General features: G+C 35.7%; 3 protein-coding genes across 4 annotated transcripts in view; 2 read left to right on the top strand and 1 right to left on the bottom strand.

Annotated features, from left to right (window-relative positions):
• Pgi (glucose-6-phosphate isomerase) overlaps window positions 1-8,127 on the top strand; it is a 20,757-nt gene extending 12,630 nt beyond the window's left edge. The window contains exons 11-12 of the mRNA XM_074106384.1: window positions 5,954-6,095; window positions 7,196-8,127. Coding sequence (XP_073962485.1) covers window positions 5,954-6,095; window positions 7,196-7,386 — 333 coding nt within the window. The 3' untranslated portion in view covers window positions 7,387-8,127. The remainder of the gene's footprint in view (window positions 1-5,953; window positions 6,096-7,195) is intronic.
• A 308-nt stretch (window positions 8,128-8,435) lies between these two features.
• On the bottom strand, window positions 8,436-14,071 carry Fen1 (Flap structure-specific endonuclease 1). Its single transcript, XM_074106385.1, has 8 exons — window positions 13,866-14,071; window positions 13,727-13,792; window positions 13,381-13,584; window positions 12,730-12,875; window positions 11,630-11,797; window positions 11,081-11,299; window positions 10,283-10,432; window positions 8,436-9,911 (listed from the first exon to the last, which is right to left on the bottom strand). The coding sequence occupies exons 1-8, from the start codon at window positions 13,945-13,947 to the stop codon at window positions 9,807-9,809; spliced, it is 1,140 nt and encodes a 379-aa protein (XP_073962486.1). The 5' UTR covers window positions 13,948-14,071; the 3' UTR covers window positions 8,436-9,806.
• Window positions 14,072-14,292: 221 nt separating this feature from the next.
• LOC141441601 (plasminogen receptor (KT)) lies at window positions 14,293-18,171 on the top strand. Of its 2 annotated transcripts, XM_074106386.1 has the most exons (5): window positions 14,293-14,534; window positions 14,619-14,749; window positions 14,879-14,902; window positions 15,699-15,808; window positions 17,463-18,171. In XM_074106386.1, the coding sequence occupies exons 1-5, from the start codon at window positions 14,454-14,456 to the stop codon at window positions 17,594-17,596; spliced, it is 480 nt and encodes a 159-aa protein (XP_073962487.1). In that variant the 5' UTR covers window positions 14,293-14,453; the 3' UTR covers window positions 17,597-18,171. The 2 variants fall into 2 exon arrangements, with proteins under 2 accessions (XP_073962487.1, XP_073962489.1); XM_074106388.1 differs by lacking the exon at window positions 14,879-14,902 and having other exon boundaries at window positions 14,303-14,534.
• Window positions 18,172-20,979: the final 2,808 nt, after the last annotated feature.

The raw sequence follows: 20,979 nt of genomic DNA on the forward strand, positions 1-20,979 counted from the left end.
ATCCAAGTAATTTAACACAACTTTATTTTTAACACAGTAGGTTCGCTATTTGAAGGGATCGCTAATGCGGATCGGAATTATTTCCAAATATCCCTGTCCATGATATAATCATTAACTTTATAATACGCCTTTGATATTAATGTCTTCTTGACAATAGATCTGAATTTTGTATCCGTTTCATTTGTAATATTTTTTGGAATTTTATTATAAAAACGTATGCAATTTCCCAGAAAAGACTTTTTGGTTTTAGCCAGTCTGTAAGATGGAACTTTAAGCTTCCCTGTGTTTCTAGTAGCCTTTGGCTTATCGACGTTAGTGGGAAAATCACATATGTTCTTTTCTAACATACATGATTATTTCAAAAACATAAAGCGACGGCAGGGTTAGGATATCTGTTTCCTTAAAAAAAGATCTTAAAGATTCACGCGTCTTCAAATATAAATTGCTCTAATTGCTCTCTTTTGTAAGATAAAAATTGACTCAATGTCTGCAGCAGATCCCCATAAAATAAGGCCGTACGAAATAATGCTATTAAAGTAAGCAAAATACACCAACCGTGCCGTCGCCACATCGGTTAGCTGCCGTATTTTCCAAACTGCAAAAGCAGCAGAGCTCAATCTACCCCGCGATTGCTGTGACGTGAGTCCCCACTGTAGTTTAGAATCGAGCGTTATTCCTAAAAATACTGTTGATTTTACAAATTCAATAGTTTGACCATTTAACTTTATATTAGAAACTGAATTCGAGCTAGATGAATTTATCAACGAGAATTTAATACATTTAGTTTTCTTAGGATTTAGTAACAAATTATTGGCAGCAAACCATGCGGATATCACGGACAGGGTTTCATTGGGCTCAATGAAGTCGGTATCTTTTCTACTAACCTTGAACAGTAAAGACGTGTCGTCAGCAAACATAACTATACCCGACTTTTGGCTTACCATATAAGTAAGGTCATTTACATAAATAAGATACAGGAATGGGGCAAGAATGGATCCTTGAGGCACTCCCATTTCGACCACAGATCCCTCCCGATACCGTTCCGTTAATCGCTACCTTTTGCTTTCTTGTGTGAGGTAAGATTTAATGAGTTCTAAAGCGAGGCCACGAATGCCATAAAAATTTAACTTACAAATTAAAGTATCATGATCCACACAATCAAAAGCTTTCGAAAGGTCGCAGAATACACCTATAGCGTCATGTGATTCCTCCCAAGCTTGCAATATGAATTTAACTAAACTATGACCCGCGTCTGTAGTAGACCTGCTTTTGTGAATCCGAACTGCTGTGGATGCATGATTTTATGGGTATTAAAATGCGAGATCATTTGCGTCAGCATTATTTTTTCGAATATTTTGCTAAACGCTGATAGGATGGACACAGGACGATAATCAGAGGGATTATCTTTATCACCTGATTTGAAAAATAGGAACTACTTTACTATATTTCATCAAATCTGGAAATACGCCTTCATCTATACAGCTATTAAATATAAATGCTAAAGTTGGAGCAACGACATCTAAAATGGAATGTAGAACCTTAACTGAGACGCCCCACAAGTCTTCCGTTTTTTTTACTTTCAATAATCTAAAAGTCTTAATGATGTCACAGGAGAGACATGCGTGAATTTAAAATTACTTAAGTTTGGAATAGATACATTTTGTTTTAAGAGCGATTCAGCTAACTTTGAGGAAGACGCGAGACATTTTGTCGTTTCGATGGGGATTTTAGAGAAGTAGGTATTAAACTCGTTAGCTACTTTAACCGCGTCCGTTTCTAATACGTTGTTAATCTTTAACGATATAGAGGACTCCGCGTTCTTACGTCGACCGGTTTCAGTATTTATAATTTTCCAAACTGTTTTAATTTTATCATCAGAGGACTTAATTTTATTAGTTACATGGGCTGCTTTTGCTTTATTGCATATAATTTTGAATAATTTTGAATAATCCCTGACATACTGGTGGAAACGTTCATCAGTGGTACACGATTTCTTATCATAAAGATCATATAAGACGTCCCTACTCCTACGTATTCCGGGTGTAGCCCATTCATTGAATGATAGTTTGTTTCCTATTTTAATACGTTTTTTACTACACGTTTTATCGTATTCCTCGCATACAGTATTTAACAATATCTTGAAATTTTCGTTTGGATTTTTAGTATTTACTTTTAAATTGTTTACTTTTTGCGCGATGTTTGTTTTGAGACGGTCAAGTCTTTGTTTGTTCAACGGCCTAATTTCTATGGTTTGATTAACACCGCCCCTAGCCCGAGGTAACTTCACTGTTTGAGCTTTGTGATCCGATCGTACTCCACTGATAACAGCTTTTTCTAAATACTTACAAGTTAACCAAATGTTTGTCAATACATGTGGCCGAAGTGGTTGTGACTCTGGTGGGTTCATTAAATAAGAAATTTAAATTAAAAGATTTTAAAACGGAAATAAACTGGTCTTTTTCAACGGATTGTGATAAAATATCGATATTAAAGTCCCCGCAGACCACCAGCGCTTTATTACGTTTTACTGATTTCCTTAGAACTTCTTCCATAGTATTTATAAACAAAGGAATACTCGAGTTTGTGGTCTATATATACATAAAATTAAATACTGTTCCGTTTCCGCAGAAGCGATCTCGCATACACGTTCAACAGAAAGGCTGGACAGGTCTTTGCGTTCTTTGAACTTTAAACCATTTTTGACTAATATGAGAGACCCGCCACCTGCTGCAGATTCTCTGCAGAAGGCGCTGGCTATTGCATAATTATGTACATTAAATTGCATTGAATCTTTTTTTAGCCAGGTTTCTGTTAAGCAGATAATATCTAAGTTTAACTTTTCAGAGAGTAATTCTAAATCTAATATTTTGCCAGTGAAGCGATTTATATTTTGATGTAGAAATGATAGGCTACTTTGCTTCTCTATTGTCGGTGTAGGTAGTTTAAAGACACATTCGCGCTTGAAGGTGTCGTCCTAACAGGGCCGGGGAGGGGGGGTAATTTCCGAATACGGAATTAATATAACATGCTAGTTAGTACCTGATAAAAATGCTATTTAAAACCAAAAACAGTAATTTTACAGTAACTTTAATTCCGATTTGGAGTGAATTTAACAAAAAAAATATATTATGGAACTAGATTTCTATCTTGGATTTACAGTAATGGTAATTAATAATGATGAATAACCTTTTTCTAAGCAGCTCATACTGTGTTAACAGTACTGTGTTTTTTTCATCCCAAATGATTTTCGTTTATTGCCCATATCTAAGAATATAGACTTTTACTGTACAACAAGATTTTATTTACTTTTATATCATACTCACTATCATACTAACAAACATACTAACAGGGCAAATTAAATAAAGCTGTAATAACTTTAAGTTACATTTAATTTTTTTAATAAAATATTTTTTTGCTGACTGTACCTTTGTCCCTGGTTACCACCTAGGACTCGTCAAGACCAAATCTAATGAGCCCAAACTCGATGGGGTTATGTCGTTTATTACAGAGTTCTTGTGGTTACCTTCCAGCTCCATCATCAGATCAGCTTCATGTCATAATATAATATTACATTGTTATTTTTATTCACACATGCACGCAAAGTTTCATCTCAATCAAAAATCGGGAAGTGGGTCAAATTTAGTTAATACTTACACAACTACATACTAACATACATACTAATATGGCAAGTTAAATAAATGCTTGTGAAATGTAAAATGCATTTACCCGTATTAGTTTGAGTGAAAATTGCGAAAATTTAAAACATTTAATTTTAACATGTAAAATTACTTTATCAAGTATCAAGCAATTGCGGACACGCTATAACTATCGGGTGGTTGCAGTAAAGGTTGATAACCTTGCGGAGAGCGCAGAGCGATACGTCCGTTCCTTGGAGAGCCCGGCGCTTTCTGAGTCGTAACTATTAACGCGCGCGGTTATATAATCGATTTAGGACCCAAGTTTAGAAATTGACAAAATTAAATGAGCTATTATTAAGCGCTGAAAAAAATATTACAGACTAAACATTTCTGTAGATTTATAATAAAATTGTTTTATTGGCAAATACATCACAACAAATGAGATAAAAAATGATGAAGTAGACCGATTTAGACTTTTTGAAGAATGGTATTTGAATAATAATAACTAATATTTTGATACATATGATGACCCTATGTCTTAAAGACTATATTTCCTATTATAAAATACTAAAGTTACACTGTTTGTGGTGGGTTATAATGGAAATATTTCACATGAAAGACAGCTCTGACGCGTATTTTTGTAAAACCTCACTAACAAAATATTTGGCAAAAAAAAATCGCTGACGGAAATAAATGGAAATTACCGCTATACATCAGAATAAGAGTTTATCTATATGTTACATTAGTTTTTTCCCTTAAAAAACGTAAGCATTTAGACATTAATAAGGCATTTGAAAAACCTCAAAATCGCTGAATGGGCAATTTTTCGTTTGCACGCTCTTAACTGCCACAGAGAGTGGGGCCGTGGAGAAGTAAGTTAAAATGACTTTACTATCACGTGATATCTTCGTTTTTACTAAATTATTTTTAACGTGTATTAAAACATTTAAAACAATAATAAAAAAAAGGAATAAACAAATTACAAAAAGGTACTACTAATCCACAACAAGTTCGTCAAGTCTTTACTTAACATGCGATCTTTATTCAATAGTTTCAGTTTCAGTATTATTCCCGTAATAAACAACAATGAACCGTTTTCAAAAAGGCTGACAATCTATGCTGGCCCTATACCACGAAGTGCAAAACTCGAACTTCGTAATGTTGCCGTCCCGCTAATGCTTATGTCATTTAATACGCGAGTGAAAGGGACGGTGCAATACGAACTTCGATTTGCGAGTTTCGTAGTAGCCATCTGACAATGCAAATATACATGTTCTGGTGGCCAGCGCCAGAACTAATTACCACTACACTCACACTATTGTGACTATGACAAGAGTGAGCGAGATACACTACATAACAGCGCCATGCTCGGCGCATGTTATATTTGGTTATTTTCTACTTCGGATGTGGGTTTATACCACAGATTAAAGACATTTCTTGTTTTTTTTCTATGGTTCATTCCTCGTTCGTTCAATGACTCATTCTTTTATTTTTTTCTCACGCTGGGTTGCCATTTTTTACGTCATAAGGCTAGGTTTAAGAAATGTTTAACTAATACCTCGCTAGTCCATGTTTATTAATACAAATTTTAAAACTGACTTAATACTTATTTAGTCATGGAGTAACTAGTCCAAGTGTAAGTTCGGATTAAATTCGAATTAGATGTTTTTTATTAATAAGGCTGATAAGGTTTATTATAACAGTAAACCCATGTGGTCAATGAATCGCCTCAGTCTTGATAAAAAAACCGGCCAAGAGCGTGTCGGACACGCCCAAAATAGGGTTCCGTAGCCATTAGGAAAAAATTAAGTAATATTTTTCTAAGAATTTCGTATTTTATACGGAGTCTTCCATAGTTTTCTCAAGCAAACTTAACCATTATAGTTTTCCTTGAAAGTTTGATATACTTACTACCATTCTGTTTTTTTTTTAAATTTTTTTCACCCACCGGTTTAGATTTTAGAGGGAGGGACGCTCGATTTTAATGAAAATTTGCACTTTAAACAAATCGCTGAATCGAAAAATTGTCTTAGCAAACCCCTATAAAAAAACTCTATTTAAAAGACCTATACAACGATAGCCCACACTATAGGGTTGGATGAGAAAAAAAAAACCACCCCCACTTTACGTCTATGGGAGGTATCCTAAAAAAAATTCTCGATCTCGCTTTCACGTAAAAAACCGCATCGAAATAAGTCCATACGTTACAAAGCTACAATGCCAGAGACAGACATCGGCGTCAAAAAGTCTGAAACTGAGTGAGAACAAATGTAAAGTCAAAACATATCAAAACCCAAATGACCCTTTATCACCAGGCGAAGGCGGAGCTGGAGAAGTCCGGAATGGCTCCAGAAGCTGTGGCCAAGATCCTGCCCCACAAGGTGTTTAAGGGCAACCGGCCCACCAACTCAATCGTAGTGAGGAAACTCACGCCTTTCACGCTTGGAGCCCTCATTGGTAAGTTTCCACAAGCTTTTATTCATTAACCTGTCTCGCGGCGTCTGTCTCTGTCAGGACTTTCGCATCCTCGAAACACTTTCGAATTTTGAGTAATCATTATAATAGTTTTTACTCTAACAACTACTTAATTGCATGACAAATTTGAAGTCTCTAATACGTAGTTACGGAGATAGAGCAACCTTAAAACTAAAATATTATCCATTTATATCCAGTATCCCACGGGAATTTTCGAAAACTCCTTACACCTCTATGTCCGTCAAGAAATATATCTGCCAAATATCAAGTCTGTATAGGTAAAAAACTTAGATGTAATGTAGTAGTAACGTGTCCTTTTAGATAAGTCGACGTTCCATATTTGAAAAATGACCTGTGATGAATGAAGTCCCGTATCAATGAGGGATATCGTTTTTTGTCTCACTAGATGGCGCACTGTTGCGTGAGGTTTTTAAGTATGGCTTTCAAAGTCTGTTATTACGGGCGTGAAAACAAAGTTTAGATTAAATCATATTTAATACACCTTAAAACCGTACCATAAAAATATCGAGCATGCCACAGTGTTGCATAGTCCCGTTTTGTTCGGAAAAAAGGAGACAAAGGTTTCCGAAAGCCAAAACTGTCTCAAAACACAGACATTCATTGCCCCGGAACGCATATTTGGCCATAATTAATTTCAGATATTGCAAAAATATTCACGAAATTATTCTAATTATAAATAAAACCCGCGTAGCTCACCCAAAAACTATGAGATTTGACATTTCGGAGACCTCACGCTACACTAGCGCCTCTAGTGGCGAATTCATTCGCGATAGCCCTCATTCTGTGCACTAGGTCATCTTAAGTCTTTTAGACTTTTACCTATAGCTCTAATGATTCTAGTAGTCTTTGAGATAGAGCGTGGAGAGCGCGTACCGCTAGCTTACAGCATAAGTTCAACTATAAGTGCCGATAAAACGTTCTGCACACCCTAAACACACATGATAAACACCTTAAACATGATATTTGGTAGATATATTTCCCTATACTACCCTATTGCGACGTAAATGCGAATATAATACACGTGGAGTTCAATAAAGTCATTGTATTGTGTGTCGTTTCAGCTATGTACGAACACAAGATCTTCACCCAAGGCGTAATCTGGGACATCAACTCCTTCGATCAATGGGGCGTCGAGTTGGGCAAACAGCTGGCTAAGGCCATTGAACCCGAGCTCGCAGACTCTACCCCTGTGAAGTCACACGATGGCTCCACCAATGGACTTATCAACTTCTTGAAGGAAAATTTCGCTTAAGGATACTTGATCATTGTCAGTAGATTAAGCATAAACCAAGGCATGAATGAATACGTATGAACAGTACTAATTTAACATATGGACTTCTAAAGATCAGGAGGTTCTCTTTGGTACAGTTTATCGTGTTTAGCTTTTACTAGTCTATCGTTCACATAACATGCCGAAAGAAATATCGTCACTACTTTAAAAAAATCTCTTATCTAAAATCAATATGTCAACAAAATTTAACCTTAATGTAATGTGTATAAAGTTCACTCAGAAAAATTATCTATTTTGAGCTACGAGTTTTTTTAAGAGTAGTGCTTGACGATATGTAGTTTAACTGCAATATTGTTGGTTGGGTAATCAATTTTACTGCAAATTAAATTAAACATAAGCAAGTCACAAGCATTAATAATATCAGGTTGTTGAGATTGTATGTACGTGATTTTGTTGCATTGCTGCTTTATTATGATAACTTGTATGAACTGGAGCCATAATGTAGGGATCAAGTTTAGTTTTTATTTTTTCGGAAATTTTGGTAGGTTTAACCAAGTTTACATGTAGAAAATACAAACTGAAATTTAGATGCATAGAAAAACCAGAAAAATAAGACCAGCGCTGGTAATCGAACCCAGGTTCTCGGTATTCCGTGCCACGTGCTATACCACTACCTAATCAGTTTTGTATTTTCGATATGGGTTTTACGGGATGACCGTAAAAGTAACAAAAAATTTGGAATTGAAATAAAAAATACAAAAAGATTCCAAAAAACAAATCTCAAGTTTACATGTACAGTACCTAATTTAATTAATGTATTTCTTTTGAACATCAGAATTTTCTGAACCGATCGATCACAAGTTAATATCATTGCATCTGATTGATTAGCACGGAATATTACGAAAATTTCGTTGCATTATAAATTTAAGAAAAATTGGAATCTGATTTAAAAAAAAATGCTTGTCTATGGTGTAAGGCGGCCATTACATCGTATATTGTCTATGCTATGCGACGATTTCTCATTTAGGTGTAGGTGTTATGCTACTGCTATAGATGTTTTTAGAATGTACTTATTCTTGTTCAAAAAGCTTTTAATTTACAATATTTACAGCGTATATTTGTGAAGATTATTTAAAATATTTATTTTTATATCGATATTTATTTAGACACTATTCTTGATTTTATCATATCAATTATATGAAGTATTACATAGATGCCTGTTGCAACAACGGAAAAGTAGAATCGTGTACGACTTTTTAACAAATAACGTATTTTACACTAAGATATCTAGAAGTGTTTCTTTAATGTATGTTAGTAATATTTAATATTTATAAATAAAACACTGTTTAAAAATATATTTTTTTGTTTCAAGACGAACTTGACCTGGCTGAAATAATACATAAGTACCTGGGTGACCGATCTTCGCTCGGGCTAAAACTGGATAACAAGCGTGTTCCCAGATATAAGACCAAGCTAAATGGATTTTTCATCCCCGAAAACCCCTAAATACCAAATTTCATCGAAATCGTTGGAGCTGTTTCCGAGATCCCCGAAATATATACAAGAATTCCTCGTTTAACGGTATTAGATAAAATAAAATAAAAATATTAAAGCTTATTCTTTATTATTAAAAATACAATTAAATCCGAGTGAGACGTTTTTATTTTAAACAGTACCTGCCGTTAAGTCATAAAAAAATTGGTCGAATGTCACAATTTATAAAAGACCTAAAGCAAAGCCAACGAGACTAGGGTAAATCGGCTATTACTGGCCACCTTTCAATTACTGGCCACCTTATACTTATAGATATTTTATAGGTGACCATAATTCATAATAGTATAGATAGTGCCACGAGAGTTTAAGTGAATGGATTACACACACAGCTAAAAAATAACGGATTGCACAAAAGGAGACTGAATGGAATGAACAAGTAAATTTCAAAATCCTGCTGTTATTGTACGACATTTTGTAGCTGTGTGTGTAATCAAATCATTCACTTCAACTCTCGTTCACAACAACTATCTATAAAAGGTGGGCAATTATTGAAGGGTGGTGAGTAATTAACACCTTATACCTACTAAAAATAAATTCTATTTATAGGTGACCAGAATTCATTTTAGTATAAGGTGGCCAGTTATTGAATGGTGGCCAGCGATTGTCGATTTACCCTATATCTTGACAAGTTTGTGCGGGACACTCTGTAGAACCCTGTTGCAATTAAAAAAAAAAGATAAGGGCAGCAGAACCTCCCTGCGACAGGGTTCTGCCGAGTGTTAAATACGAACTTGTCAGGATATAGATATACTTCATTCTTGTTTGATATCTGATACGTAAGTCATTAAGGTCGAAAATGGCCTGAACTGCTTCGAGAAAAGGACCTTATTACAAGTCAGTATGACCCACGCTTAGTAAATACTCAACAACTAAATATTGAGGTAGCTTTATTTAGGCTTCCTCCCCCTCCCGCCGCCAGTCTTCGCTTTCTTGTTGACGGAGTTTTTCTTCGCTTCTTCAGCCTTGCGTTTAGGGTTTGGAGTAGTTGATACCTTAGGACAAAACCATTATTATTATATTTTATATTTTCAATTTAAACGTGGTAATAAAATTTTGGTTGAAAAATCAGTTTTTAAATTTTATGTATGAGCAGTAGCATAAAGCCGAGTCTCCAGTGAGCGAGCCGCCTCGCGCGGCAGCCATTTTCGGTGCGATTTTGAACCCTGTATCCTGTAACAAAATCATGCCTCGTGCGCTCGCTTCGCGCGGCGGCTCGCTCAGTTGGAGACCCAGGTTTACTTAATTATAACGGCCCGGACGCGACTGTAAGCGAACGGCGGCGCTTGCGTTTTCTTCATAGCGTGTATGTGGCGAGAGTTCGCGTGAATGAATTGAATGAGTGAATGATATTTTTCAATAATACCTTGAAGAATCCATCGAGTCTGCCTTGTGTTGTTGTAGACCTGGCCTTCATGAGTTTCTTGGCTCCATTCCGGACTCTTTCCTCGTTGAACTGCTTGTCTCCACACAGGAATTTGACAAGCCCTTCCTCATCGGGATCTGTCCATTTGATCTAGAAGATAAATGTACCATCCAAGTTGGATTAAATTCAAAAGCCTTCATTTGACTTTCACTCCTGTGGCATAGCATGCAACTGGCTGTCCGTATTGTATCGACTCACGTGGGTAGATACATTATTGATAAGAATTATTTACTACGAGAGGATGAAGAACTTTTACAATAGGTGGGTGTAGGTGGATGGTTGATACAAGCCGTGGCAGCCTAGTTCGACTTATGACCTCTCAAGCTGAGGTTTGTGGGTTTGAGAATTTTTCAAAATTTGCATGCTAAATTACATGTGAAATTTTACTACAAGCTTCATTGAAGGACAACATCTTGTTTAAACCTGCATGTCACTGCAATGCAATTCTATCAATTTCTGTGAAGTTCTCAAACTACAGCCTCGGCCTTCTCATTCTTAGAGGCCTGTACCCAGTGAGACGTATACAGGCCAGAGGGTGACACTCTTTCCCGGCCCGGATAATACCGGCATGGAAATGCCGACACTGTTTTTCGTATACATGCACATAGAAGCTCATGTCAGTTTCTATGGGCGTGTAGGTACACAAAAAACAGGGTCGGTATTTCCATGTCGGTATTATCCGGGCCGGGAAAGAGTGTCACCCCAGGCCATATATGAGGCAGATGTGGACTCTATTACCTCAATATCCTTGGCGTCTTTGACATCAGGCTCCACGAACAGCCTCCGGGCCTGCTCGAAGTCCCAATTCTCTGGTGGCGGGTACTTAGCGGTGTCGATGTTCTTGAGGATTTCGTCGAGGGAGCGGTGCTGGCGGATCAGCTCGATGGCGCGCTTGGGGCCGATGCCGCGGATCGAGCCGCAGTAGTCACAGCCCAGGAGGATGCAGAGGTCTATGAACTGGACAAAATGTTTGTATGTTAATAGGGCATAAATTATAATACAATACAATAACTCTTTATTGAACACCAACACGTCTGAAAACCGTGGTGACCTAGTGGTTTGATCAACATGAGGGGACAGGTACAAATATAAACTAGTGTGACTTACTTTATGGATGGCCCCATTCTGTGCTAGGATGGCGTACATTGTTAGCAGTATTTAATTTGTATGAAAAAAGGAAGATTCAAACACTGCATTATTTTAAAAAGTCGCTGAACTAATATTGTTCAGTTTGACGAGGAGGATCTATGTTTTAATTATTTGCTCATATTACACACACTGTCTCACCTCGTTCTGCTTGAGAGCCAGTCCGTCGAGCACTTTGTCCAGATGTATCTCTTGCACGGGCATCTTCCTCGCCTCAGAGAACGTGAGATGGCGCAACAGTACATTAGCACCAAACGTCAACGCGTCCATGTCTTCAGTCGCTGTTGCAAACACTTTGCCAGCCTTTACCTGAGAAAAGAAAACTTATATCGACTCTTATAAAAAAAGATATATCAGAGAGGAAAAGATAAATGGAGCAAGCACGTAACACTCTGGTACCCAAGAGATGGAAACAGACAATGCGGACGTCCAATAAGAAGATGGGAAGATGATTTCCGCCTAAGCCTGGACTAGAGTTGTAGCTGACAGAGTGCAATGGCAGCAGTTGGAGGAGGCCTATGTCAAAAGACACACCAAACTGAGGGACATTTTATGACAACATACACAAAAATAGAAAAGGCTATATTATTATTATATAAGAGGGGAGAACAAGCAGGCAGGACATCTGATGAGAAGCAATCATGGATGTTGATTTGACCATAATTTGTGAGAAATGAGGAGTCAAATAAAAGGACAAAGAATCCACCAATCGGGAACACACACATGGCGGAAAAAGAGATTTCTTTTCTATTTTTTTTTCGAGGCTTAAGTGCACCTGTGTGACTGCCTGTGTGAATACCAGCCTCTTTGGAATACTCGATGACCAAATTCATCACACCTTTCTCCTGCTATGCCCAGATTCTCTGGCTCCAAGGAAGTGCTTGATGAATCTTTATATTCATATTGCATCTTCCAATACCAGACAACTCACAATAATATGTGATAATCCATAGCAAAAGGGTCCTTATGGCAGGCATATTTTTGCCCCATGCCCCATTGAAAAAATCCAAATCAATCCAAATCCAATTAAATACATCTCACAGCTATCTTTGTTCAGGATACACTCCACCAAAAACAAAAATAATTCTATTGCAATCTACGCATATCAATATACGGATAAAAATAGACAACCAAATTAAATTTCATCCAAATCCATCCAACTATTTTAGTGTGAAAGTGAAACAAATACACTAACTTTGGCATTTAAGATATCAGTTAGTAGTCAGTAGCATTCCACTTACTAATGCAGCGCACTGCGCCTCAGCCTCGCACGGAGCCTCCACTACAGGGATGCCCATCAGTTTGAGCAGCTCCCGGGCCTCCTCACCATGCTGCTTGGTGACTTTTACAAGGCGACGGTTGAATTTCTCTATTGAGGCCTGGTCACCTGGTGGAGTAATGATCAATAAATAAAAAATAAATATCATAGGACAATTCACACCAATTGATCTAATCCCAAAGTAAGCTAAGCAAAGCTTGTGTTATGGGGTGGTACTAAGCAACAAATAATTATAATTTCTAATGTAATCTTACACATAAATTCCAAAAACTAAAAGGGTGCAAGTCTGGCATCTGCTTGAGACCATAGGCCATACCACTAGACTACTACAACCATATCTTAATTAGTGATTTAAGTATTTTCACCGCAACCAAATCAACCAAAAAAGTGAATTACAAACTTTTACCTAGCTATTAATATAATATTGTTGTTATTATAATACTGGTAAAATAGTGTTAATTTACAAGTAACACAAATCTTAAAAAAATCTAGAATTAAATAGTTGATCTAGTCTTGTTATTTAAAAAAAAATACTAACCAATATGATGTAATGGTGCAAAGAATAAGTAGCTATAAGTTACTCAATAGTTTTTTTTCTGCTCAAAATAATTACCAGCTTCGGTAGCCTTCTGCAGTTCTTTTTCGGCCTCCTCTCTCCTCTCAGCCCGCTTGTTCAGCTGGTGCGACTTTAGTTCAGGGGGTTTCCCATCAAACACATACACGGGCTTGATTCCATTCTCAACCAGCCTGATGGTACGGTAGAAAGTTCCCATCAAGTGAGATGTTGTTTCTCCATCAACAGATGTCAACTGCGCCCCTGGAATTATTTAATTATTTATTTACACACAAAAAACACAAGCGAGTTCAGTTTACTATGACAGTACTTTCCTACAAGTGAGTACTACACTACTAGCACAAATAAATATTGCTGATAGATAAATAACAAGAAGAACACTCACCTTCACTTCTCACTGCAATTAAAAACTGATACAGGCTCATAGATGCATCAATAGCGATTTTTCGACCTAAAACAATAAATATATCGTAAGTAAATGCAGCACAATTTAGGTTATTTTCACAACGGTTATTCATGCTCACCGAAGTAATTTTTGATCTCCATTTCTTTTACAGCCTGCGGAGCTATGTCAGCTATAAGTTTAGATAAGCCTAGGATACCCATTTTGACCAACAATATTATTTCTTTATAATACAATGCAGTACGCTACGCTAACAACACAACTACTCACAACACAACATTCATTTCATTAGCCTCGCTCTCGCTCGCTCGCAATTTTGGCGGGAATTATTTGACGTTTGTTTGACAGTACGATGATAGTGTTGCATACATACATTTAAACGATTGATTAGACACAATCGAAAAAAATTATCGATTATAAATTGTAATTAAAAATTAAAACAGCATGAAAAGCAAAAGAAAGGTATTATCTACTTTGATAATCTGACTTTGTAGAAACGATGTTTCGTTATAATACGTTAAACTGGTTAACGACACGGACTGATCAATAGAGATGCCCTTGTTTTGACAACTATCAGCTGATAACCGTTATAGCAAAGAGTAGGTAGCGTTATGTTATAGTGTCATTCGGAGCAACAAAAGTAGGGCGTTGGATCTTATCTTGTTTTTCTTATTTAAATAACTTTAAACCGTTGACTTAAAACATCAAAATGGGGAATTATTTCACAGTTAATATGGAAGAGAATTTTAAAAAGAATCAGGAATTTATCCAAACTATTAACAAGATTAAGGTCAGTATAAGTTCAATTTGTTAAAGCGAATGTAGGCTATAACTACCGAAGTAGGTCATAAAAAATGCATTTCGTATTTTTCAGATGGAAAGACAAATCCAATTGCAATATCAAATGCAAGAACGACAAATGGCACTGCAAATTGCTAAAAACAGGGACACTTGCCTTTGGCTGACTGTATTTTCTATTACAACAGCTACTGGACTATTTACGGGGTTTGTGCTTATTGTTAACAATCTAAAAGTAGACGCTCTTTGATGTGAAATAATATTATTAATAAATAAAAGTGAATTCACTTAAGTGAAACGCAATAATAAATTGATTTCATTTAAATTTTTTTACAGGCTCGGGAGGTATTACTTGATAATGTAATTACATTTGACTAATACTTTCCGGCTAATGAGCATGTTTCACTAACTATTTTATTTATTACATTTTTATATTTCTGATACTCAAAATATTTTTAACTTACATTTTATAACAACTACATATTCGGCGCGAAAATCATTTAAAAAATATCAATAGACTGTTCAATAAATGTACCTATATAATATTTGTGTGCTCTTTTGGCGGGCTATCGAAATAGTTTTCTCTAACACACATTAGTGTTTGTTCTTCGTAAGTAAGCCCTAAACTTCAAATTTACATGTAGGCTACTCCAGTAGCATTATAATTAAAAAAAAAGATCTTAAGATATGTGTTTGTGTTTAGTTATCATATCATAAATATTAGACGCTACACGCAAAATTCAGCCCATTTTTGTGTTTTAGGTACAATCAAATTTTCATTTAATGAATATAGCGTTTACGCTGCAATAGTAAGCGTGTTGTGTACTAAACTCCAATTCAATAGAATCTGACAATCCTGTAGACACTTCCAGCCTACTAATATAAACACCGGGCTGCCTAAGGCTTTGTAATGTGACTATTATTCTTTTTCGATTCCTTTTAGATGATAATTGCAACAACAGGGACATATATAATCAAGTGTGCCCACGATAGGGTGTCTTAAATATGTAGAAAATTGACAGATTCTATTGAATTGTACTTTAGGTATTTGTAGTGGCCACATATTTTTTTACTTGATCACTTTCTAAGCTAATATTTGGCATGGTTTTTAGCATAAATGTGATTGCATGAATTTTACCACCTTTTTCGATAACAGTTTCAGGAGAACAAAGAGACAGTATCTCTTGATGCCACTAATACCCTTGTCTTTTCTGACACTTTATTATTGGGATCTCGCCTATGGCAACAAAGTCCACAGGATCAGAAGTGAGTATAAACCAGCCAGATAATAAAATACTTAAAAGCTAGAGAAAAAATGTTGGTACAACAAACACTACATAATGTGTACCATCACAACAGAAATGTGTACCATCACTACTTTAAAAAAACCGGCCAAGACCGTGTCGGACACGCCCGAAATAGGGTTCCGTAGCCATTACGAAAAATTAAGTAATATTTTTTTAATGATTTCGTATTTTATACAGAATCTTCCATAGTTTAGGTATATTTTATACCTTAGGCTGCTATTTAGTCTTAAACTACTAATAATTCTCAAGCAAACTTAGCCGTTATAGTTTTCCTTGAAAGTTTGATATACTTACTATTCCTCTTAATGGCGGCCATAAGGCTTGGGCCAATGTCAGTTAAACTAAAGATAAATATATTCTTCTTATGCATGTTGTACGGTGATTGTAGTTTTTGCAACTTGATAGCAAAAATCCAGAAACCACACGGAGACCACTTGCGCATTAAAAAATGTCAGACACGAGAGCAATATAGAATTTTGTGATCACTGTTCACTGTTAAGGTTAATCGCCGCATAAAACACTATCAAAATTATACTTCAACTAAGCCAAAGAAGCAGAAATACCAAAATTAGATATCGTCTACATCCGCCATGTTCGAATGCTACAAATCGAATCCATATACTTACTACCATCCTGACTTTTTTCAAATTTTTCCACCCACCGGTTTAGATTTCCTAGCAAACCCCTAATGGTTTAAAAAGACCTACCCAACAATATCCCACATTATATGTTTGGATGGGAAAAAAAATATCACCCCCACTTTACGTCTATGAGAGGTACCCTAAAAAAAAAATTATTTACAATTTTTTATTATACCATTTTGTCCGCATACTTTATATATATATCCGTGCAAAATTACAGCTTTCAATCATTGATAGTCCCTGAGCAAAGCCGCGGACGGACAGACAGACAGACAGACAGATGGCGAAACTATAAGGGTTGCCATTTTGGCTCAGGAACCCTAAAACACGTGCCTACCTATCTCAAAATCGTTAATTTTCCTGAGTGAACTCTATAAAGATTCTTGTAAGGGTTAATTTTGTTGACGTATTGATTTGAGATACGAGGTTTTTTCAAAGAATCTACGATTGTATTTAGTATCTAATAGTATGGTACACGATTTGGATTAAGTATTTTTTATTACAATTCGATTCGAGCAATTTTCACGGTAATAAGTGTGGGAAGGGGAGAGAAGTGTCTATAATTATCCTAATTTATGTGACATAGTTTAGGAATATCCGTCTTCCCTCATTCACGCGAGATCTAGAAGAGCAAATACTAGGATCATAACATTTAAAATAAAATATGAATCTTATCAAAACAGATATAAGTACCGCACTCTTTTTTTAAAAAAAAAAACTTGTTTGAGCTAGAAAATATGTGGTTGTTAAAATTTTTGATTAAAATACCATTAACCTACATTGTACTTCCATCTTCACGACATGATACTTGCACGTAAAGATATACGCAATCATATTCAGAGAAAAATAAATTGAACGAATTTTAATCGTTATTAATTACTATTTACTTCATTTTGTTTATGTTTCTTCTATGTTGTTTCACATATGCATGTATTTTAATATTTTATGTATACATGAACTTTCATTTTCCAGTGGAAGCTGAGCACATCATGACCCACGAAGCGGAGTCTCTCGAATGGCCGTGCGGGCTACCTTCTCCGTCATCCATTGACGTCGGTCGCGAAGACGAGGAGGAAAAGAAAAGGATCCACCCGCCTCTTCTTTAAACTTATGAACGATCCACCCATCCCTCAGTTTAATTAAGTTACACAATATCTTGAGGCGTAGCGTGGAAGAAGAGGCGTACCTACCTATATTTAATGGATACAAGGATAGGCAGTTGGCGACATGGCTAGAACTTAACCAATAAAACAAAGAGCAAAAGCACATTACTATGTTAGACACATGTGTGTTGATGATTCCGATTCTGACACAGTGCCTGGGAAACATAACTTTGCTTCAGGTAAAATTCAAGGAGAGAGATAGATTCAGGAAGGGCCCGGTTTCAAATTGATGTAGTAGGTAAATTTAGGGCCCTGAACAAAAAACTCGCGCTATGCCATCGCTGCCGTCAATATCGATCTCAATGTTCAGGCATGTGCCTTTAGCTTCGTAGTTTAGAAGGCGTAGGATTTAGCTACTTAAATAGTCTCATTCATGATTGATATCACTCGTCTAAATTATGATGTCTGAAGTCGGGGATGCCTCTAGCCTTAGTCTGACTCACTTGACGCTTGCCTTATTAAAGTATCGTATTGATCTTTCTTAAAAGCAAATAACATCTCAAAAATAAAATCAAAAAGCATATTTCTTCACTAATACTCGTTGAAAGTAAATTGATGTGGAAGAGGCACCCCTGTCTGATTGATGTTTTAAAAAGTTATATTTCATGCAATTGAAAAATCTACCAGATTATTGAAATTTTGCTAAATAATTCCTCTATTTTTAGAAATCGTTAGAATAGATAAGAAGATTGGTGGTAACGGTAACATACATTATCTATTGGCTGAATTCTATGTTCGAGTTCGCTGATATCTTCTTTGTAAAGCCAAAACTTTTGTTCTGAATACACAAAAGAAAAAGAAAACTTGAATAAAATGTTGACGGTACAATTGGCTAAGTAAAGTTTTTGGAGAGGCGCTTATTATATTTTTTTTCGATAGTCGACGTCTTAATAATCGAGGAACTGCAGCTATTTTTTTTTTATTTCCTCTTATTAATTAGAAATATTTTTTTAAGTGGTCGATATGACGTTTGTGAGATTGAAATTGCAGAACCGTTGAGGGCTTAGTACTTAGTAGAAACAGTAAAAAAAAAAACGAAGTCACTGTCACTGCTGTCACTGTCAAGTAGAATCTAACCTAAAACCGTTTTATTTACTTTGCGATTTGGTGCGTGCGATCAGTGTTTTTGGATAATTATTAAAGACCTCTCAGCACAAACTCAGTACTTTAAAATTTGCCGCATTTCTCCACGACCTTTGCATGATAATTGGACCACGATTGGATAGTTTCGACGACTATTTTGGCTCTGCTTCTTCGACAACGCTATCTTGCAGTCTCGACGACACTTGGCTTGATATTTGGACTGCCTTACGAGTAAATTCGAATCACAGTATCCCTACAATGGATTCAGACGACTCCGACAGTATTCGAGTTGAAATGGAGCATTACAGAAATGTTTCTCTAATGCTTTGTACGTTGGTCTATGAAATACAGACGAGATTTTCAGAATTCTGCGTATTTATGCATCCTAGTCTTTACAAGCGACTTGGTGCAAGTCAGCTTCATCTTCCACTGCAAGTTGCTCATCAACAACATGATTATACGAACCCTCTAGCCCTTCAACATCAAACACAGCAAAGGAGAACATAACAGAAGGGAGAGATATCGTGTTTTTTTACCAAAACAATAAAAAGGACATGGTCTCAGTAAGAGTCATGCTATACATTAAAAATATTTATGCACAAATGGGTTTATATTCTTTATTTCAAAGTGTATTGAAGGAAGAGTTTCTGCTAAATCATTTAAAGAATGAAGTGGCTTTGTGTGGCTACTAAAAAGGGGGTGATTCCATATAAAGTCATAGCGACCTTGAGGTTACATGTGAAATGCGTGATTTGAAGATTAAAAGAATCCGTATTTTTGAAAGCGTCTCTGTTATTAACCATAACCACATAAAATAATGTAGACAAAGCTGTCTTATTGCATGTGTTTTAGATAGTTTTAGTTAATTTGCAGAGTAATATAATAAAAATGCAATAATTTATGTTTTATTTATTTCATAAATGTACAAATTATCATAAAAACGTTTAGCATAAGCTAAACGCATTGCATGTGTTTTAGATGGTTTTAGTTAATTTGCAGAGTAATATAATAAAAATGCAATAATTTATATTGTTTTATTTCATAAATACACAAATTATCATAAAAACATTTAGCATAAACATATGTCTCAAAAGACCTGATTTATTGGAACATGTATATAATATTCCTGGCAAAGGGTAATTTAAAAACAAGTCGTATTTTTAATAAATTAAATATTGTGCCATCCCCATAAAGGCATTAGAAGTACTACTAAGAAATACAAGGAAATATAACACAAATATTATAGGTCACTATGTGTTAAACCCGGGATTTTAGTTTTACTTTTGCATCAAAAGATGTCACTATCTCGTCTCAAGGAAAAGCTGAATCGCGCTGTAAAGATTTTTCCGGCAGGCTATAAAAGGGCTGTCAATCATATTAAACTTTCATTTCCTAAGCAACCATGGTTTGATTAACTTGTGTGTTATATGTGTAAACAATATGCGTACCATTGATCATAAGTTATAACAAAACCGTGGTGATTTACTTGTATTTTTAGTACTTGTACTTGTGACAGTGACCCTAGATTGTATTGTTTTGTTCTACCAGTTGAACTGGATGTGTGTATATATACTAGCTTTTGCCCCGCGCTTCGCCGCGTGGAATTCGGTTGTTCCGCGCTGTTCTCTCGGGAACTGTTTATTTTCCAGGATAAAAAGTAGCCTATATCACTCTGTGGCCCATAAACAATCTCTATGCCAAAATCACGTCGATCCGTCGCTCCAATGCGACGTGAAAGACGGAGAAACATACAAACACATACACTTTCGCATTTATAATATTAGTATGGATATATATGGCATTCAACCGTTTTATTTTGTCTGACTCTAATACATACATGACCGGAATCGAACCTAATCAAAATCTCTGTGAGCAATGTTACAAATTCTGCACATTTTTTCGTTATTTTTGATGATGTAAATCATAAGTGAAAAGAACATATTTTACAAGATTTTATTCGACTTGCAATGTACGAGTATGTATGTATTATAATTATAAACCAAATGAGAATACAAATTTAAGCAATTTTAGCAGGACTTATACTGATTACAGATTAGATGACAATGCAAGACAAGTATAGTCAACAAAAAGTATTGTGAGGAAAAATAAAAGCTTACACAAATAAAAACCAAAAATGATATTATTAAGAAAAAAAATTTGCTGACTGTACTTTTATCGACTGTACTTGCATTGTCAACTAAAAATACATTTCTGTATTAAGAGATTGTCATGTTCAAAATTAC

Source organism: Choristoneura fumiferana, chromosome 24, assembly GCF_025370935.1.
Source record: "Choristoneura fumiferana chromosome 24, NRCan_CFum_1, whole genome shotgun sequence".
In the NCBI taxonomy this organism is placed as follows: Eukaryota; Metazoa; Arthropoda; class Insecta; order Lepidoptera; family Tortricidae; genus Choristoneura; species Choristoneura fumiferana.